This window comes from Solanum dulcamara, chromosome 8, assembly GCF_947179165.1.
Source record: "Solanum dulcamara chromosome 8, daSolDulc1.2, whole genome shotgun sequence".
Lineage (NCBI taxonomy): Eukaryota > Viridiplantae > Streptophyta > Magnoliopsida > Solanales > Solanaceae > Solanum > Solanum dulcamara.
The window spans coordinates 2,711,217-2,730,458 of record NC_077244.1 but is presented as its reverse complement, the minus strand read 5'-3'; the positions used below and the strand labels follow the sequence as shown (position 1 = coordinate 2,730,458).

The window sequence follows — 19,242 nt, the reverse complement described above, 5'->3', positions numbered from 1 at the left end:
AAATTTTATACACTCTCAATTTATATGTATGAAGACACAACAACCATAACATGTTATATGTAATCCCATATAATGGAATTCGAAAAAATGGTTGATACATAGTCTTACTTTAATAATATATATTAAAAAATAGAAAATTATGAAACTATGGAAACAATTATAATTTTAAAAAATTGTAAAAATCACTATATGTTGTTTTTAGAGCAAACTCTCTCTTCCTTGCCTCTCCTTCCTCTCTCTCTCTCTTTCTCTCTCCGTAAAAAACAAAAAAGAAACAGCCAAATTAGGATGAAAAATTAAAAATTAAAAAAAAATAAAATCAAACAAATAAAACAAAGTTATCAGATAAACTAAAATAATTAAAGGGAAGTAACAATTGTATTCAATCAAATATAGGTGAGAGTTTGTATTTTATATCAATTGTGTTCGAAAAATTATATTTGTTTTTTTTGTATCAATTGTATTTGTATTCATACGAATACAATATGCATTCATCTTCTCTGCCAAACATATTATATATCAATTATAGTCAATCAAAGAGAGGATGAATACAGTTCTATCTGTTGTATTTCGAATACAATTATACATAATACAAAATAGTTATGCATTAAATAAATACAGAATACAATGCAAAATAAATATAAAATACAACTCTCTCTCCTCCCTCTCTGGATCTTGCTCGCCTCTCTCCTCCCTCTCTCAATCTGCCTTCTTTCTCTTCCTAATATGTATTCATTTTGATACAAATCAGTTTATTTTTATATTTTTTCTCCGAAATCTGTAAAAAAAATATAAATATACAAACACATAACAAATCAAAGTATAGCTATTTATTGTAAATTGTGAAAGTATAGCTAAAGAGACCTAATTAACGTGGTATGTTTGTTGTGTATGAAAATTTCCCATTAAAAAATCATATTATATTTGTCCATCAATTCAACAAACACAACTAAGTCGTGGCTCATTATAAATAGGGTGTTCCCAACTCATTTGTCTTCCAAATTAAACTAAAATTTGTCCAAGCTATAATTGTCTATTATTACTAAATCTCCTCCTTTCTAGAGAAGTTAATTTCTCTTTTTTCATTATTAATAATACTTAAGTATTTTGGGGCACATATTAAAGTAATATAATGGGAGGAACTTCATCTCCTTGTGCATCCTGCAAATTATTAAGGCGTAGGTGTGCAAAAGACTGCATATTTGCTCCATATTTTCCACCACATGAACCCCACAAGTTTGCCATTGTTCACAAAGTCTTTGGTGCTAGCAATATTAGCAAGATACTGCAGGTTCGTTTTACTTTTCTTTTTAGTCTGTTTTAAAATATATATATATTATTCAAGTATATGATCTTAGATAGGGGACTGTAGTGAAGTATACAGATTAAGATAGTAGAGCATTAATTGTCTAGCGTATTCTTTCATACTAGTAGTTGTATATTATTATTGTTGTAGTTTCTTGCGCTACGATTTTTGTTACTATCTGATATTTAATTTCTTATACTTTCACATTCATTGCTTTTTTTTTATGGATTGCGTTGATTTGATTTTCGTTAAGCCAGGGATTTATCGAAAACAACTTCTTTATTTTTTAGATAGGGGTAAGGTCTACGTACTCTAACCTTAGATTTTACTTTATGGGACTACACTGCGTATGTTGTTATTGTTGTTGTTGTCATCTTTAATTCTAACTTTTCACATGGCATGGTATGTTTAAAATCACAAGATTAAATGACATTTTGGTACATTATACATATATTTAGTTAATTTAAAATCATAAAATTTAAAATTATTTTTTACTTGCTTAAATTTTGTATCAAGTCAAAATCAAACAAACGAATCAAAAATCTATAACATATAGCAAGTCAAATATCATTATTATTTGACTATTAACACACACTATTTACTTATCATACTAATTTATCCGTAATTAACTTAAAAGTGAGAGAGAATTTATAAAGTGGAAATTGTACCCTCACCAACAAATTGAAAGTTCAAATAGCTAGACAACGAACTGAGCTACTAAAATTTCATATTATTAATAAATGCTTAACATAAAGTTTACCTATTATTATATAATATCTTCATATTATATTGCAAAATCTATAAGATTAATTTAATTTTTTTGTTTTGTTTTAATGTTATATTTTTTTCAGGAATTACCTATACAACAGAGAACAGATGCAGTAAACAGTTTAGTATATGAAGCAAATGCAAGAATGAGAGATCCTGTTTATGGTTGTGTTGGTGCTATTTCTTTTTTACAAAATCAAATCTCACAATTAGAAATGCAACTTGCTATGGCCCAAGCAGAAATATTATGCATCCAAATGCAGAATAATCAACACCCTTTTCCTAATTATAATAATAATAATTATAATTTGTCTGAAATTCAAATTGATAATAATAATAATAATAATAATAATAATAATAATCTGCAACAGTACCTTAGTTTGTTGCAAATTATTAATAATTCAAATTAATTATTTGTTTGTTCATCTTGTAACACAATGTGTGTTGGATTTCTAACAAATTAATGAAATGTATTGTAGCACTTTTGATTACTAATAAGATGATGAATTGTACGAAATTTCATTTTTAAGTTTTATAAACTAATAGTACAAAATTGTTAATTTTCAAATTATTTTTGTCATATTTTGGACCTTCCTTTTTACTAATAGTAATATTATTATTTTTATAGTTTCTTGTTCTTCGACTTTAATTATTATTGATTTTTTTTGTGTTTTGATTATTGCATTATTTAGTTGTCATTACTTCTTTAATCTATATATTGTGTAATGCTATGCATTTCATATTATTTTATTGTTATAATTGATCCCTTATCTATATCCCCTTTTTCAGATTGTTTTGATAATCTATCCAAAATTAAAATAGAAATAATTGAATTTCTAGATCTGCAATTGAATTGTATGATTATGGATATTGAAAATACAATCAACTTTGAGTCCTCACTCAAAATTATAGATTTTGCAGAGTATGAAAAAATATATGGTTTGATGATACTATTATATTACATATGAAAAGGCAAATTGAAGATGAATAGACACGCAAGACCAAGTATAACCCAAGTGGAGAATTAAATGATTTTAAGGCAAGAATAGTTATTCGAAAATACAAGAAAAGGAAAACACATGATACAATAACAACTCAGTGAAATCCCACAACGTGGGGGCTGGGGAGGGTAAAGTGTATGCAGACCTTACTCCTACCAAGGTAGGACGGCTGTTTTCGAGAGACCCTCGGCTCAAAAAAAGCATAAAAAGGTCAGATAAGGTTAAGAAGTTCAAAGCGTTATGGAAAACCAAACATGATAATGATATTATAAAAATATTTAATATAAAAAAAGCCAAATTGACTTTAGATCCTGTTAAAGAGAAATTGAAGTTTACTAAAGATGACACACACGATTTTGTTGATTCTACATATTTTAGAAAATTGACAGGGAGTCTAAGGTATTTGACTTCTTCAAGGCATGGTATTACTTATGGGGTTGGATTAATCAGCAGATTTATGGAATTTCTGCGTTAATCTCACTTGCAAGCAGCCCAGAGATTTTTGAGATATATTCAAGGTACACACTGTGATAGCATATTTTATTCAAAGACTAGTGATAGTAGTCTTGTTAGATTCACTGATAATGGTTTTGCTGGTGATATGATGGAACGAAAAAGTACTTTTAGCTATACATTTTATTTGGGGTCTTGCGTATTTTCTGGGTCTTCAAAGAAGCAATAAGTTGTTGCTTTGTCAACTGCTGAAGCAGAGTACATGATTGCAACAAATAGTGCTACACAAGCATTATGGTTGAGAACGATGCTTGAATATTTTCGACACGAACAATATAGTCATACAAAATTATTTTGTGATAGTAAATCTGCAATTGAGTTAACAAAGAATTCAATTTTTCATTGATGTAGCAAACACATTGATATCAAATGACACTTCATTAGTGGTTTGGCTCAAGATAAAGAGATAGTAGTTGAATATTGCAAGATTGAAGAACAAGTTGCTGATATTTTCACAAAGCCATTAAAATTAGAGTTGTAAAGTTGAAGAAGATAGTTGGCATGGTCTCATTATTTGTTTTAAAAAGGTTTTCTAGTTCTAGTTTAATTTGGTTTGTTAATATTATAAATATAGATGTCTTATTACATATTTTCAATTTAGTGAAATACAAGAATTTTTGGATTAAGTAAAGTCTCTTATTTCTTTTCTCTAACATAATAAATTTTTTCTATGTAAATTTTGTTGGGTCTTTCATTCATATATTATTCCACGGTATGTTTTTATTTCCTTCAAAAATTAATTTGATAGGTTAATAATAATACTTTCTCCATTTACTTTTACTTACCTTCTATATTAAAATAGATATTTATTTTTATTTATCCAATTAAAAAATAATTTATTATTAATTATAGTGTCATTTAGCAATGCAATTTTGGCTGACAATAATATTCTTTATCGTTTCGGCTAGTCTGTAACAAAAAATAACCGTAGATCATGGCTGGTACATACGATTACGCCGGCGGCAGATCTGCCCCGCCACCTGCTGACGGAGGATACAGTGGATCCGGCGGCGATGGATACGATGGATCGCGCGGTGGTGGTGGATATGGTGCTCCGGGTAGCGGTGGCGGATATGGTGGTTCTGGTGGCGGGGGTGGATATGGTGGTTCTGGTGGCGGTGGTAGATATGGTGGTCCAGGCAGAGGTGGATCCGGTGGTGGATATGGATCAGGATCAGGCAGTGGAGGGGGATATGGTGCTGGAGGTGGTGATTATGGAGGATACGGTAACAGTGATAGAGGAGGTGGGAGAGGAAGCAGAGTATATGGTGGTGGTTCTCATAATCGAGGTACTAGACTATCTTTGTTGTAAATTTTGTTGGATAAGATATAGAGCCCGTTATCAACTTAAACCCCTTTTTTAATTTTTGTACGTGTTTGCCTAATGCTGACTTTAAGCCATAAAGTTCTTAAATCAGTCAAAAATGAAAAATTAGGATTCCTGACTTCTTTTTTTTTTTTCAAAATGCTTAAAGTCATTTTCTTTGAACATGAAAATTACTTTTATATCCCTTATATTTTAACTAAATTCTCAAACTACTTTTTTTATTCTTTTAACCCTAAAATTCACATCATAAGCACTTTTATCCAAACCCTCAACTACTTATTTATAAAAATAACTTTTAGCATTTTAAAGTTCTAAAAACACTTTCATACATAAAAGTTACTTTTTTTTAAGCCAATCCAAACTGGCTCATAGACTATTCTATGCTAGAATGATTTATTATCCCATAAATGTCTGAATTGATAGGTGGTGGTGAATATCAAGGAGGAGGTGGTGGCGGCGGTGGAAGAGGTGGTGGAGGAAGTGGGAGGGATGGTGATTGGCGTTGCCCTAATCCGAGGTAAGATTTTTCAGTATTTTTTGGAGTTTTTTATTCCTGATAAACAAAATGTTTATCCTCATTATGTCTGCCTAAAGATGACTAGTGGCTTCACTTTCAAAGATCAGTGAGCAAATTTATTTTTATTCTCTAGTCATTACAAGTTCTAATGATGTTCATGTCATGCTAAGAAAAAGAGTACTTTGTGAATTGATTATCGGAATTGAATCTAGCTTGACGAGTTTTCAATTTCTATAGAGTTCTGTCAAGTATTAGTATGAAAGTTATATTCTTTTGGGTTTAATTACATAATATCTCATTTAAACTATGTAATTATATTCTTTCATATCTGGGTATCTGGGTGTAGTTGTGGAAACTTGAACTTTGCTCGAAGAGTCGAGTGTAATAAATGTGGTGCACCTTCGCCTGTGGATAATGATGATCGTGGTAGCAGAGGTGGTAGTGGTTACAGTAGAGGTGGATATGATGGGGGATATGCAAATAATCGAGGGGGAAGAGGCGATAATTATGATAAAGGAGGTGGAGGAAGCAATAGATACAGCTCGTATTTTGGTAATCAAGGAAGAGATGATGGTGGTTATGGTCATGGTCCTCAAGTTGCTCCTCCATCTCACGGAGGCCCGTATAGCAACCATCCACCACCGTCCAACACTTACAGTGGGAACCCAGACTATGCCCCTGATGCAGTTCATCAGCCTGCAAGTTACGGTGGAGGACCTGTGTCATATCCTCCTTCACATGCTAGCACTGTTGGCTATGTTGGGAATACACAATCTCATGCCCGTGGTGGTGGTCGGGGTGGTTCACAAGGAGGATATGATGGGGGATATAGCGGTGGTCCTCGAACAGAAGTAGGTAGTTATGACAGTGCTCCTGCTGAGGCTCCAGCAAAGGTGAAGCAGTGTGATGAGCAATGTGGAGATTCCTGTGATAACTCCAGAATATATATCTCAAATTTGCCTCCTGATGTCACCATTGAAGAGCTCCAAGAACTTTTTGGAAGCATCGGACAAGTAATATGAAAGTTCTTTTGGTTATTATTTTCGTTTCAGATTTATTTTTTGAGTTAGCAGTACATTATTTTCCTTTACTTCACATATCCATGCTGTTCAGTGTGATATTAGCACTTAGAACACGATGATAACATGTCGGGTAACTTTGTATTTTGATGTTTTATCGATAGCATGTTGGGTAACTTTGCATTTTGATGTTTTATCTTTTACTTTTTATAGAAATATTGCTTTGACTTTATCAACCCAATAAAGTGATTGATTTTTGTGACTAGCTGTTAGTCTATGCCTTCGAATGATGCTTAATTTCTTTCCGGCTGATCTCTAGGTAGCGAGAATCAAGCAAAAACGAGGTTACAAGGACCAGTGGCCTTGGAGCATAAAGTTATACTCAGATGAAAAAGGGAACAACAAAGGGGATGCAGTTTTGTCATATGAAGATCCTTCTGCAGCGCACTCGGCTGGAGGCTTTTTCAATAGTAAAAAACTATAATAAAATGATTTCTTTTGACCTTATGTACTAGTTGCCTTACCTGCTAACCATTATATGTTCACCAGATTACGACTTCAGAGGTTATAAGATCAGTGTTGCAATGGCTGAGAAATCTGCACCAAAGGCTCCTCCAGCATATGGGTCTGGGTAAGTCATTTAGTGTTATCCTTGGTTCAATCTTCTTTTTGAATTTATTTTCTTTCATTTCACATGACTTCCAGTCTACTGTATACCACTTTTAGAGTACAAAAGTATCTTTGAACTTGTGCCTTGGCATGGCATATGTCTTTGATTAGATTATGGGAGTGTCTACTAGCTAGTTGGTACAGTTTGATGGTTTTGTAGTAGTCTCTAGTTCTCTACTTGGGGAACAGCCAATGGCTTGTTCTCTCTCCCCCCCCCTGTTTTTTGGGGTTGGGTTGGGTTGGGTTGGGGTCCTCGAGTCTGAGGAACTAGTGATCTTGTAACAAAGGGTGACATGTTTGGATGGATGTGCCAACCTGCATACCTACAATGGAATATTTTTGTGGAGATTCTATAATGAAGTTCAACCCTTTTTTTTTCAATACAGTGAAGTTCAATGCTATAAAAATGATGTTCATAACACCCTAATAAGCAGAGTTTATACCAATCTGGTGTAATCCCCGTAGTCTTGCAGAATATGATCATCACCATCGATTAAACTAAGTGTCAAGTTGACAGTCTGTTGTATTATCTATTATACTTGTTTAAGGGAGTGTTTTAAATGTTTTTATCCATTTAATCTTCAGTGTATCTGCACCTACAACCTATGTTGCTCGGACTTTTCAAAAATGTTATCAGGTATGTGTCGGATCCTTCAAAAGTAGTGCATTTTTGGAGGATCCAACACAGGTACAGCAATATGTTCAGAGAGTCTGAGCAACTTAGCCTACAAAATATCACTTTGTATTCTTTTTGTCATTAAGTTTTTAATGTTAGCTTAAAGTGGACAAAAATGCCTAATCCATTAGTCTGATGGTTGCATTCAGTTTATCGGCTAGATATTAGATAAGGTCGGGTAATTAAATGTTTATTTTGAACTCTTGAGTGAATATTTTGTCCACCTAGAGAGTAAAATATCTCTAAGTAGAACGGTAATGAGGATCATTATGTTGATCTCTTTGATTGATTGTAGGGGCGGTGCTCGAGGCGGTTATGGTGGTGACAGGCGCAGAGGTAACTATGGTTCTGGTCCAGAGAGAAACTATCATGGTGGAAACCGCTCACGTCCCTACTGAATTTCAGCTACACAATCTATGTACTAATTATATGTGGTGGGAGGGTTTTTTTAATTAGTTCCATTCCATGATATACTCCCTTAGCTGGAGACTAAGAGGTAGGTTGTTCACTTACTCTAAGCGCTACCCTTTTTCTCCTTACTGTCTGCTACTTAGAGGGGTTTTCCATTCCAGTTTGAAGATATGATTAATATGTACTATGTGAATGTTTTTATAGAGGCAAATGGATGGTTCTGCAAAATGCTGCAAAGGTAGGTTTGAAATATTCAGGTGAGTTGCTTCTTTGAAAAATCTAACATGCTCCATTAATTCAAGCTGGTTGATACTGCTTTTGAGTGTGCATGCTGGCATCTTCACATGATGCCAAATTTGATGTTTTAGGTGCATCTAGATGGGGGTGGCACATAAAAAGTTTTCAAACTATGTTCTCATTTCTATGGTTACTGGCTAGTGTCGAGGTCAGAAATGACCATCTGGTTTGGAATCAGTCTATTTTAGCCAGTGTAAAGGATCTTTTTATATCTTTTGAAATTGCTCGAGTTGGGTCCTCAATCCTCTGGTGTTTCTGGTAGAGAAAAGAATCAATGTGGTTAGTTTTGCTACTTTTAGAAGTTCGGAGTGTGGAGTGAAGAATTTCGAGATTGATAATTGTTTCAGTTGTAGGGATTCTCTCTCCCCCTGTATCCACTTCTCCTTTTGGTTTTACATAACATAAAATTGTGGTGTGATGGCCTGTTTGTTGACCGAGCTTTCCTGGGTCGCATTGGTATTGACTGGGAAACTTATGGTGTGAGCAGAAAAATAGGATGTCTCATCTATTTGATTAGGACGTTTAGCTGGAGGAGCTATTCGGTTTTCCTAACAGCACCCTTACGTTACATATTGAAAACAAATCAGCAACCTGTGAAGCCTTTGAAGAAGCATGAACCAAGGAAGTGCTGACGCCCCCTCCTGCTAAGCTGTGCTATTGAATGTCCCCAGCTATAGAAGCCTATCTGAGACAGTTGTGTGATTAGTGGATTAGTGGCCAATTCGATCTTAAATGTTTTTACTATGTTTCTTTGTTTCTTGAATAAAATGGGTCCTCCTATAATATAACGAAAGAGGAAATTGGTAAATGGAGGAGTCTTGAAACGGTTAACGCTCAAAGATAAACTTTCTGCTATTGAGTATTTTGTTACTATGTTTGTGTGAATTTGGCCATTTTGACAAACCTCTATTAAATAATAATTGCTACTTGCGTTTCTAATTGAAAACTGTTTGTAAAGTGAAAAAGGTGCACCTTCATTTAAAGGATTATCCAGACGCAAGCTAAGGGGTCTTTTGAAAGTCATGTTTTTACCGTCTTTTTACTTTCAGCATAGTTTTATTTCTACATTTATTTTCATTATGAAGTTGTGACGAGTAGTCTAAACGCCTATTTGTGTCACTGAATTTAATCAACATATATACTATATGAATTTGAAGTTCGTCTGTTATCACAAACCAAAGAATCAAAATGCCGTCAACTTCTTGATGTTGTAACAAAAGTATATATTCAAACTTTCCATCTTCCTCGCTCAAACTCAAAAGTGAAATATATATTTTGGTCCAAAAATAATTTAATCCAATGAAGATTTGGTTGGACGTCTAAAACACCATAGCTGAAGCTCAAAAAGAGAAACCCGAAGTTTGTTGTCTTCCGTTATGAAAAACGATTTTCTTGAGTCAAGGATCTATCGAAAACACTCACTAACCCTACAAAAATATGATTAAAACAAGCATACATATAATCCTTTTCAAACTCCACTCGTGGACAATATTGCATATGAATCTCACTCCCATTCTTTCTTTAGTAGTCCTTGGGAGAATTCATATATGCTTTTATAATACCTAGAGATATTGACCGATTTGATCAAGTGAAAAAAAATCGTCTTCTAACCCAATGTAGCACAAGGAATGCTTAAAGGAAGTTCAAGAAGAGAATTATGAAGTTTGTTGCATTTCGAAAGGAAATGGGATTTTCTTGAAACGAGGATTCATCAAAAATAGTTTTACTATCAACAAAGCAACAACGTACACCCCACTGTCCCCAAACCTCAATTGTAGGACTATGATGGGAGACAAACTCAATTGTAGGACTATTATGGGTATGCTATTGTTTTTATTTTCCAATATGAATTTCACTCCCATTTACTTTTTAGTAATCCTTGGAGAACAAGCTGTTCATAAAAGTCAGAATGGATCTTGACAGAAAGACATCAGTCCCAAAATATGGAGAGGCTGTTATCTACAAGGTAAACTTACAGAAATCATGCAATTGATTAAAGCTAAAATCTGAGTGATCAAAGCTTCAAATCCTAGCCAACAGGAACATCAAGTGAGTTCTTTCATCAACCTCAACATTGATGAGTGCTGGTGGAGGATAGCAGCTACCTAGTGAATTAGTCAAATTGCTAAACCAACCGAGGTAGTACAGTTTATTGGTATGGAAGTACAAAATCATAGACGCTGCCGTAATAGCTTTAGACTGATCTAAGACAAGATAGCATATTGGGTACCGGTACTATCCTAAACTCTTAAGATATGGTCAGCACTAGAAGGAAATAAAGCGCAGAAGCCAAGTCCAGAATCTTGAAATGATATACTCGATGCAGCAAATACAGCCCTCGGCAGAAACATAGCACATCATACTACTTGATGGCTTAAAAGAAAATGGGAAAGGAGAAACTCTTTCAAATCTGGAACAAAAAGAACCAAGGTTTGATCCCATAAAGGAGTCTAATCATCTTCTCAATCAAAACGTTAAGACATGCTAAAACCAAGAATACAAATATTCGAAAGGCTGCTTGCAGAATAAAATATGTATTACTAAACAAAGGAAAACATTTAGAGACCAAACTACAAAACTTAACTTTATCCACGCTGCAACAGCGTGAGATTGACTTGAACAGTGGATGAAGCAACCGAGAGAGTTTAAGCAGTGGTGGCAGATTGAGCAGCCAGCCTCTTCCGTGCCTCCTCGATGATGGACAACTTAATTCCTTTACCTTTGGGTAGTGAAACCCATGGCTTAGTACCCTTTCCAAGAGTGAAAACATTTCCCAAACGTGTAGCAAATTCATGACCAAGTGCATCCTGAATGTGGAGGGTCTCAAAGCTACCCTTATGCTTCTCCCTGTTCTTAATAATACCAACACGTCCCCTGTTTCTACCTCCAGTCACCATCACAACATTCCCAACATCAAACTTGATAAAATCAACAATCTTATTAGATTCCAAGTCCAGCTTTATGGTATCATTGGCCTTGATGAGAGGATCAGGATAGCGGATTGTTCTTCCATCGTAAGTGTTCAGGTATGGGATCCCCTTCTGACCAAACTGCACAGAGCGGACCTTGCAAAGCTTAAACTGCCAATGGGGAGAAAAATATTCAGATAAGAGCAGTATACCACTAATAAACTTTACAAGGTCAGAAAATGAATATAACAGAGAAATTCGTCACAAATGCAAAAAGTTAAATATTAATCTACCTTGGCTTCCTCATCCCTGACTGAGTGAAGACGGAAGCGGCCCTTGGTGTCATAAAGGAGACGGAAGTTCTCATTAGTCTTCGGAATTGAAACAACATCTGTATATAGGAAGTTAGCAATATTCATTGTCAATGAGCAAAACAAGCCAGACCGCCAAAAGAAAGTGAAATGTCATTTGATTATTGAACAAAAACTGTTATTAACAAACAGACCACCTATCCATAGTTCTCCAGAAGTTTTAATTTAAATCACTCTACCTACTTTAAAATGTTTCGAAATGTTTAACACAATTCTCTTTCTACACAACTTTAAGAAATCAACTTCATTAAATTATTCCATAAACATCAAATAGAGATTGAAATGAAGGAGCATTAGAAAAGATACCAAAAATGGAAAATGTAGATAAAGTGCATTTACCCATGAAACCAGCCGGATATGTCTTGTCTGTCCTAACTTTCCCATCAACCAGAACTTGTCGTTGCATCAAAATTGAGATCACCTCTCGGTATGTAAGAGCATACTTCAACCTGTTTCGTATGATAATGACCAATGGCAAGCACTCCCTTGATTTGTGTGGACCAGAGGACGGCTTGGGAGCCTATAGAGCAAAAGACACAACTTTTCTAGCTAAAGCAGTTCCAAGTCATTTCGAATTACTTAAAAAATACTCAAAGATAATTCACTTACAAATGCTCCACCAAGCTTATCAAGCATCCAATGCTTTGGGGCATTGAGCCTCTTCAGATGCTTCTTCAAACCTCTAGCCTGTAAATAAATGTAAGCCCGAGTTTTTATACAAATTTTCCTCAATATATCTTCAACATGCAATTTGTTTCCAAAAATGTAAAGCAACACCAAGTATGCAATATGATGTATAACACAAAACCAAACAACCACTTCATGGTCTAAGGAGCAATAGACATTAGGGATGGTAAAATTGTCTCAAGAAAGAAAACACTCTTTTCATAAACAAGGTTCACAGAAGTCATGACTCATACTGTAAGGGACAGTCAGTTATAGTATCAGACCCATCGAATGGGCCTATCGAAAGATTATTTAGGGTAAATGGACAAACCCATCATAGAACTATTAACTTAAGCAATATAGATCATGTAAAGGGCATGGATCAACCCTGAATAAACACTATCTTAGGGTAAATACTCATACTGTAAGAGACAGATAAAGTATCAGACCCATTGAATGGGCCTATCGAAACACTACTTAGAATAAATGGGCAAACCCATCATACAACTATTAACTTAAGCTATATAGATCATGTAAAGGGCATGGATCAACCCCGAATAAACACTCTATCTTCCGTAAATACGTCACGAGAGACTGATTACCACACCTAGACAATCTAATCAACAGTATTCAATCCACAACTATCAAGTAGAAACACTGAATTTATTTGAACTGATATGGGACCCTATCAGTTTTCAGGTCGCATCTCTATAGCAAAATTATAATACATAAACTAAAGTTTGTAGATTTTGGCTTCATAACTCTTCATCAATGACCTGAAACTGATCCTTAAATCAAAAGAAAAATTATTCACATGAATGACAACAGCAGAAAATGAAACAAACCCATTGTTTCCTTCACAAAGTTTTGATTTTTCCACCGACCCATTAACTAAAAAATGTTTCTACATACATTTTAGGTCTAGAAGAAAATTTTACCTTCTGATTCTATGATATAAATATACTCAATGAAAGAAATTGCACCGACAAAACTTATCAAAAGCGTAAAAAAATTGATAAATAGATGCATCACAGTATATACAAACAAACTTAACCATTGAAGAAATAGAGGACAGAGAACGAACCATTTTTTTAGTCTTTAAGAATTTCTCTGTATTTTTTGCTGCTTCGTTGAAGACGACGAGAAATACTTGAACCCTAATTTTTTTATTTTAACCTTGCAAGCCTCTGGGCTCTGGATAAGTTGGGCTGGGCTTTTAATGGGTTACTAACTTGGGCCTCCAACTACTTCTCATAAAAAGAAGAGAAACTTATCGAAATTCCGCTAGTTTAGAAGTTAATTATTTAGATACACTCTAATTTGCAATATATTTTGATGCGTCCAGATAAATGTACCTCGGTATACATGGGTCGAAATTACGTGTAATTTGTTCTAGATACATTGTATCCAAGTGGACTCGCATCTATCTGAGATACATATATCGATCTCGCTAGCATCCCTCACCTCCTTCCCATCTCGCTCACCACTCTCCTATGTATCTGGTATCTCAGATACACGTGAATCATACCAGATACATACAAATACATATATCTAGTGTGATTCGCATGTATTTGATATATATGACTATCTCGCTCGCCTCCCTCACCTTCTCGCTTGTTACTATCACTATTTTTAGTGTAATAGCAAATATATATATATATATATATATATATATATATATATATATATATATATATATATATATATTTAGGTGTATCTTTCTCAACATATAGCAGAAAACTCTTAGTTAGTACGCATTGATGTATGCATAATAGGTAGTTTCTCCTAAAAAGAAAGAAGAAAATTGATATGTATATACAAATGTCCCTAGATAGAATTGGCATGTTTTGAACTATATATACAGAGAAAATGATGTATGTATAAGACATAAGAGGTAATATTAGAAATCTTTACATGAGTTTTTATTTTGCAAAATATAATAGTAGAAATTTAATAAAACCTGGCAAATAAGGTGAAAAAATAAAAAGACATAGTAAATTGTATTTCTCTCAATCACACTAATAACGTATTTTGTTGATATACTTCTAATAAATTTATCTCGAATTGTTGCATTTCATGATTCTCTCGTTTGATGAACCAGTTGTTGCTTCTGCTAAACATATGTGGTTTGTGTTAAACATATGCAGTTGACACTTTTATATTTCGTTTGATCAACATACATTCAAGGGAATCAAATTTTGATTTTTTCACTCTCTGAAAATTTTCTTAATTTCGTATCGTATAAGTGATATAAAAGTTGTATACAACATGTGTTTTGAACTATGCTATGAACTAAGATGTGTGAAAAATATGAAGGAATTATGTATAACATATGTATAAAAAATAGTATGTTAAAAGTTGAATGTTTATATTTTAAATACATATGAATGACTACCAAATGTCATTCATACTGCCAGCTATTTGCTTTTTTGTAAAAATTCTTTCTCACAAATGTCAATTGTGCAACACTAATGCGATGAAACCATTCACCATTATATGGAGAAAATCCTGTTGGAAGCGTCATTTCTAAATGGGCCCTGCGATCCGCGATTTGAATTTAGTAGAGGCTCCAATGCGGGCTCCGAACACCAAGTGGAAACCAAAAACATTCACCATTTGTTTCTTACCTGTCACATCTTGACAATTTGGAGGGATCTTGGTTTCACTTCTTTTATTCATCTTGTTGCTTACTTTTGTCTTGTTGAGACAATCTGGCTACCTAGGCTTCTTAGGCATGAAATGAACCATTATAATATATGTTCTTCCTAGTGGTCATGTTTGCTTATTCTCTTTGGCATGTTTGAGTAAGCAGGAACAAACATATCTTTGAGGGGCACCCTTTTTCTCCTATATACGTGGGTGGAAACAAGAGAAGGGGTTAGATTTATCCTGACGACGACAAGAATAACAATACAGCTTATAATGTTATAGGTATAGTAAGCAAAATCATACAAGAAGAAAAAAGAGAGATATAAGACAACCATAAGAAAAAAGGGAGATATAAGACAACCATAACGAATATGTGGACGTCAAGTGGTTGATATTATCCCTCCCAAACAAGAACTTAATGTTTCCGAGGGCAAATCCCAAAGTAACTTTAACTTTATAATGGCTTAAAGCAAATTGGTAAAGGAGAAACTTTTGTCCAAATCTGGAACAAAAAGAAAAAAAATTGATCCATAAAGGAGTCTTTATCATTTTTTCATCAGAATGTTAGGCATACTAATACCAAATACACAAATATTCAAAAGGCTGCGTGCAGAATAAAATAGGTATTACTAAACAAAGCTAAACATTTAAGACTCCAAAATCCAAAACTTTAAACTTTTCCACATTTGCAACCGCATGAAACTGAAAAAGTTTAAGCAGTGGTGGCGGATTGAGCAGCCAGCCTCTTCCGTGCCTCCTCGATGATGGACAACTTAATTCCTTTACCTTTGGGTAGTGAAACCCACGGCTTAGTACCCTTGCCAAGAGTGAACACATTTCCCAAACGTGTGGCAAATTCATGACCCAGTGCATCCTGAATGTGGAGGGTCTCAAAGCTACCCTTATGCTTCTCCCTGTTCTTAATAACACCAACACGACCCCTGTTTCTACCTCCAGTCACCATCACAACATTCCCAACATCAAACTTGATGAAATCAACAATCTTATTAGATTCCAAGTCCAACTTTATGGTATCGTTGGCCTTGATGAGAGGATCAGGATAGCGGATTGTTCTTCCATCGTAAGTGTTCAAGTATGGAATCCCCTTCTGTCCAAACTGTACAGAGCGGACCTTGCAAAGCTTAAACTGCCAATAGGAAGAAAAAATTTCAAACAAGAGCAGTATACCACTAATAAACTAAACAAGGCCAAAAACTGAATGTAACACAGAAATTCATCACAACACAGAAGTTAAAATATCAAAATCTACCTTGGCTTCCTCATCCCTGACCGAGTGAAGACGGAATCGGCCCTTAGTGTCATAAAGGAGACGGAAGTTCTCATTAGTCTTCGGAATTGAAACAACATCTGTATATAGAAAACTGGCATTATTCATTTTCAAGGGTGAAACAAGCCAGACGACCGAAAGAAAGAGAATGTCATATGAAAATTGAACAAAAACTTCTATTGACAAACAGATGACCTATCCATAGTACTCCAGAAGTTCCAATTTATGCGACTCTACCTACTTTAGAATGCTCTCCAAAATATTTAACACAATTCTTTTTCTACACAATTTTAAGAAACCAAATTCATTCAATTGTTCAGAGAACAAAACTTTCATGTTGTTTTATCTATCAAACTAACTTTTCAACGAGTACTTCAATATTCTTTTCAAGTATACTTATAATATAAGACAGATGTTTAAACTCTGTACACATCAAATAGCATTAATATAACATAAATTGACGGTGCATTAGAAAAGATACCAAAACTGGAAAAAGTAGATAAAGAGCATTTACCCATGAAACCAGCTGGATATGTCTTATCTGTCCTAACTTTACCATCAACCATGACTTGTCGTTGCATCAAAATTGAGATAACCTCTCGGTATGTGAGAGCATACTTCAACCTGTTTCGCATGATAATGACCAATGGCAAGCACTCCCTTGATTTGTGTGGACCAGAGGATGGCTTGGGAGCCTATAGAGGAAAAGAGAGAAATTTTTAGCTTAAGCAGCTCCAAATCATCTCGGATTACTTACAAAATACCATGATCAAGGATAATTTACGTACAAATGCTCCACCAAGCTTATCAAGCATCCAATGCTTTGGGGCATTGAGCCTCTTCAGATGCTTCTTCAAACCTCTAGCCTGTACATAAATGTAAACGCAAGTTTTAATATAAATTACTCCCAAATAAGTCTTCCCACATTTGATTTGTTTTAAAATTTTGAAGCACAGCCAAATATGCAATGTGATGTACAACAGAGAGCCACACAACAATTTTTATGTCAGGGATTGGTAGAAAAGAGGGATAACAAAATTATCTCAAAGAAGAATATACATTGAATGGGCCTATTCAAGAACCAACTTAGAGCCTCCGTCTATTAAATAGATCGAAGAATGAATGGATTACCACACCAAGACAATAGGATAAATCTGAGAAAGTGATGGAACTAAAAAAACTTGATGAACAAAAAAAATCTAGCTATTTACATAAGAAAATGTATACAAACAGTCCTCTGTCCACACCGACAAGTAGAAACACTGAATTTATTTGAACTAATCTGGGACCCTATTGGTTTTCAGATGGTATCCCTGCGGGCAGGAACTTTAACAACATCTGATATAGATTGAAAAGAGGGAAGTTAATTGAATTAATTGACCGGATCTTCCATCTACAAAAAATGGTAGAGATAGCTTGCTTAAACAGATCAAGCTCTCTTTTCTGTGAACAAGGGGAAATTCTTAGAAATCACATTGCTTTTCTGGAGAATAACTTGACCACCACCGTTTACAGGACTTCCATTCAAAGCTTAGGCCAAGCCTGTGGGCATGGTATTTTTCCGTAGTTGGATTGGCAAATTGATAGTTTATTGGCTTCCTTAATTGAAAGAGTTTTCCCATAGGACAGCTACTATGAATAAATGGATTGTTTCTATTGAATAAGCTAAAATTTCACTAACAAACTATTAAACAGGTAACTTTTGGCTTCAATATCTTAGTCCCACGAATTTAAACATAAAATAAGAAACCAACAAAACAAAACCTGCAAATGATCATCATCAACAACATTCCAAGTATACTCACACACAGTGGGATTAGTGGGATCTGGAGAGGTCGACTGTACCCAAACTCTGATAGACACTCAGCTTAATGAAAAATTGATACAAGAAATATAGTAACAAAAGCAAATAAAATGATAGTCGAAGTACAAAAATCAAAAGGTGATAATAGAAACTGATCCATAAATCAAAAGACAAATTACTCTTGATAAAATGAATGACCACAGCCAAAAAATGAAACAAATCCAATGTTTCCTTCACAGGGTTTTAATTTTTCTACCGACCCATTAATTAAAATATGTTTCTACATACATTTTAGGCAAATTCCAATTTGAATCTACGCTATAACCCATGATAAAAAAATTACTAACAAAACTCAACAGAGCCTAAAAGATTTATAAATAGATGCATGACATTATATACAAAAAAAATTATTCAGTTAATAAATGGAGTATAGAAGAACGAACCATTTTGTTAGTCTAAGAATTTCTCTGTATTTCTGCTGCTTCGTTGAAGAAGACGAGAGAAAGGCTTAAACCCTAGTTTTTTTGTTTAAGTAGTTGACATTGCGGGCCTCTATCTATTGGGCTATGGCTAAGTTGGGCTGACATTTTAATGGGTTACTAATTTGGGCCTCCAACCAATTGATGATCTAAGGAAAAATTACACGGTCAAATATTACTAGTTTATTGCTCCATATGGATATAGTTTTATTTTATTACTATTTATGGTATATTTTGCTGAGATTTGCTATAATTCATTTGTATATTTTGCTATACAATTCGTGTTTGCTATACAATTCGCAGTGTTTGTATATTTCGATATACAAATAATTTGTGGATATAGTATTTGTATAATTCGCTATACAATTCGCAATTTTTGTATAACATTTGTATATTTCTCTATACAATTCGTGTACAACGTTTGTATAATTCGCTATACAATTCGCAGTGTTTGTATATTTCGATGTACAATTTGTGTACAGCATTTGTATAATGACAAACACGAATTTATTATTATAAGTAATTAGAAAAACTATACCCATATGGAGTTATTATGCAAATAGCCAGTTAGA

At 34.2% G+C, this 19,242-nt stretch overlaps 4 protein-coding genes across 12 annotated transcripts; 2 read left to right on the top strand and 2 right to left on the bottom strand.

Moving 5' to 3' along the window:
- Positions 1-1,024: 1,024 nt before the first annotated feature.
- Positions 1,025-2,484, top strand: LOC129898902 (LOB domain-containing protein 12-like). Its single transcript, XM_055973615.1, has 2 exons — positions 1,025-1,291; positions 2,158-2,484. Exons 1-2 carry the CDS (start codon positions 1,133-1,135, stop codon positions 2,482-2,484), a joined length of 486 nt encoding a protein of 161 aa, XP_055829590.1. The 5' UTR covers positions 1,025-1,132.
- Positions 2,485-4,444: 1,960 nt separating this feature from the next.
- On the top strand, positions 4,445-9,450 carry LOC129899389 (transcription initiation factor TFIID subunit 15b-like). Of its 9 annotated transcripts, none has more exons than XR_008769509.1 (8): positions 4,445-4,877; positions 5,339-5,432; positions 5,779-6,445; positions 6,771-6,921; positions 7,001-7,082; positions 8,092-8,292; positions 8,412-8,445; positions 8,992-9,450. XR_008769509.1 is itself a non-coding variant. In XM_055974339.1 (6 exons), exons 1-6 carry the CDS (start codon positions 4,523-4,525, stop codon positions 8,192-8,194), a joined length of 1,452 nt encoding a protein of 483 aa, XP_055830314.1. In that variant the 5' UTR covers positions 4,445-4,522; the 3' UTR covers positions 8,195-9,450. The 9 variants fall into 9 exon arrangements, 1 of the variants encoding a protein (XP_055830314.1); XR_008769505.1 differs by having other exon boundaries at positions 8,576-9,450; XR_008769508.1 differs by having other exon boundaries at positions 8,412-8,464.
- Positions 9,451-10,798: 1,348 nt separating this feature from the next.
- Positions 10,799-13,621, bottom strand: LOC129898555 (40S ribosomal protein S4-like). Its single transcript, XM_055973136.1, has 5 exons — positions 13,535-13,621; positions 12,394-12,471; positions 12,124-12,304; positions 11,707-11,804; positions 10,799-11,584 (listed from the first exon to the last, which is right to left on the bottom strand). Exons 1-5 carry the CDS (start codon positions 13,535-13,537, stop codon positions 11,150-11,152), a joined length of 795 nt encoding a protein of 264 aa, XP_055829111.1. The 5' UTR covers positions 13,538-13,621; the 3' UTR covers positions 10,799-11,149.
- Positions 13,622-15,602: 1,981 nt separating this feature from the next.
- LOC129898554 (40S ribosomal protein S4) lies at positions 15,603-18,719 on the bottom strand. The gene is made up of 5 exons (XM_055973134.1): positions 18,635-18,719; positions 17,176-17,253; positions 16,902-17,082; positions 16,370-16,467; positions 15,603-16,246 (listed from the first exon to the last, which is right to left on the bottom strand). The coding sequence occupies exons 1-5, from the start codon at positions 18,635-18,637 to the stop codon at positions 15,812-15,814; spliced, it is 795 nt and encodes a 264-aa protein (XP_055829109.1). The 5' UTR covers positions 18,638-18,719; the 3' UTR covers positions 15,603-15,811.
- Positions 18,720-19,242: the final 523 nt, after the last annotated feature.

Excerpts from the sequence above, each read along its gene's own strand:
- LOC129899389 (XM_055974339.1), top strand. The coding sequence starts at position 4,523 with ATGGCTGGTACATACGATTACGCCGGCGGCAGATCTGCCCCGCCACCT. Across the intron at positions 4,878-5,338 it reads TGGTGGTTCTCATAATCGAG|GTGGTGGTGAATATCAAGGA; the intron begins GTACTAGACTAT and ends CTGAATTGATAG. Across the intron at positions 6,922-7,000 it reads GGCTGGAGGCTTTTTCAATA|ATTACGACTTCAGAGGTTAT; the intron begins GTAAAAAACTAT and ends TATGTTCACCAG.
- LOC129898554 (XM_055973134.1), bottom strand. Across the intron at positions 17,083-17,175 it reads ATAAGCTTGGTGGAGCATTT|GCTCCCAAGCCATCCTCTGG; the intron begins GTACGTAAATTA and ends TTTCCTCTATAG. Across the intron at positions 16,247-16,369 it reads TCAGGGATGAGGAAGCCAAG|TTTAAGCTTTGCAAGGTCCG; the intron begins GTAGATTTTGAT and ends TCCTATTGGCAG.
- LOC129898555 (XM_055973136.1), bottom strand. Across the intron at positions 12,305-12,393 it reads ATAAGCTTGGTGGAGCATTT|GCTCCCAAGCCGTCCTCTGG; the intron begins GTAAGTGAATTA and ends TTTGCTCTATAG. Across the intron at positions 11,585-11,706 it reads TCAGGGATGAGGAAGCCAAG|TTTAAGCTTTGCAAGGTCCG; the intron begins GTAGATTAATAT and ends CCCCATTGGCAG.
- LOC129898902 (XM_055973615.1), top strand. The coding sequence starts at position 1,133 with ATGGGAGGAACTTCATCTCCTTGTGCATCCTGCAAATTATTAAGGCGT. Across the intron at positions 1,292-2,157 it reads ATATTAGCAAGATACTGCAG|GAATTACCTATACAACAGAG; the intron begins GTTCGTTTTACT and ends TATTTTTTTCAG.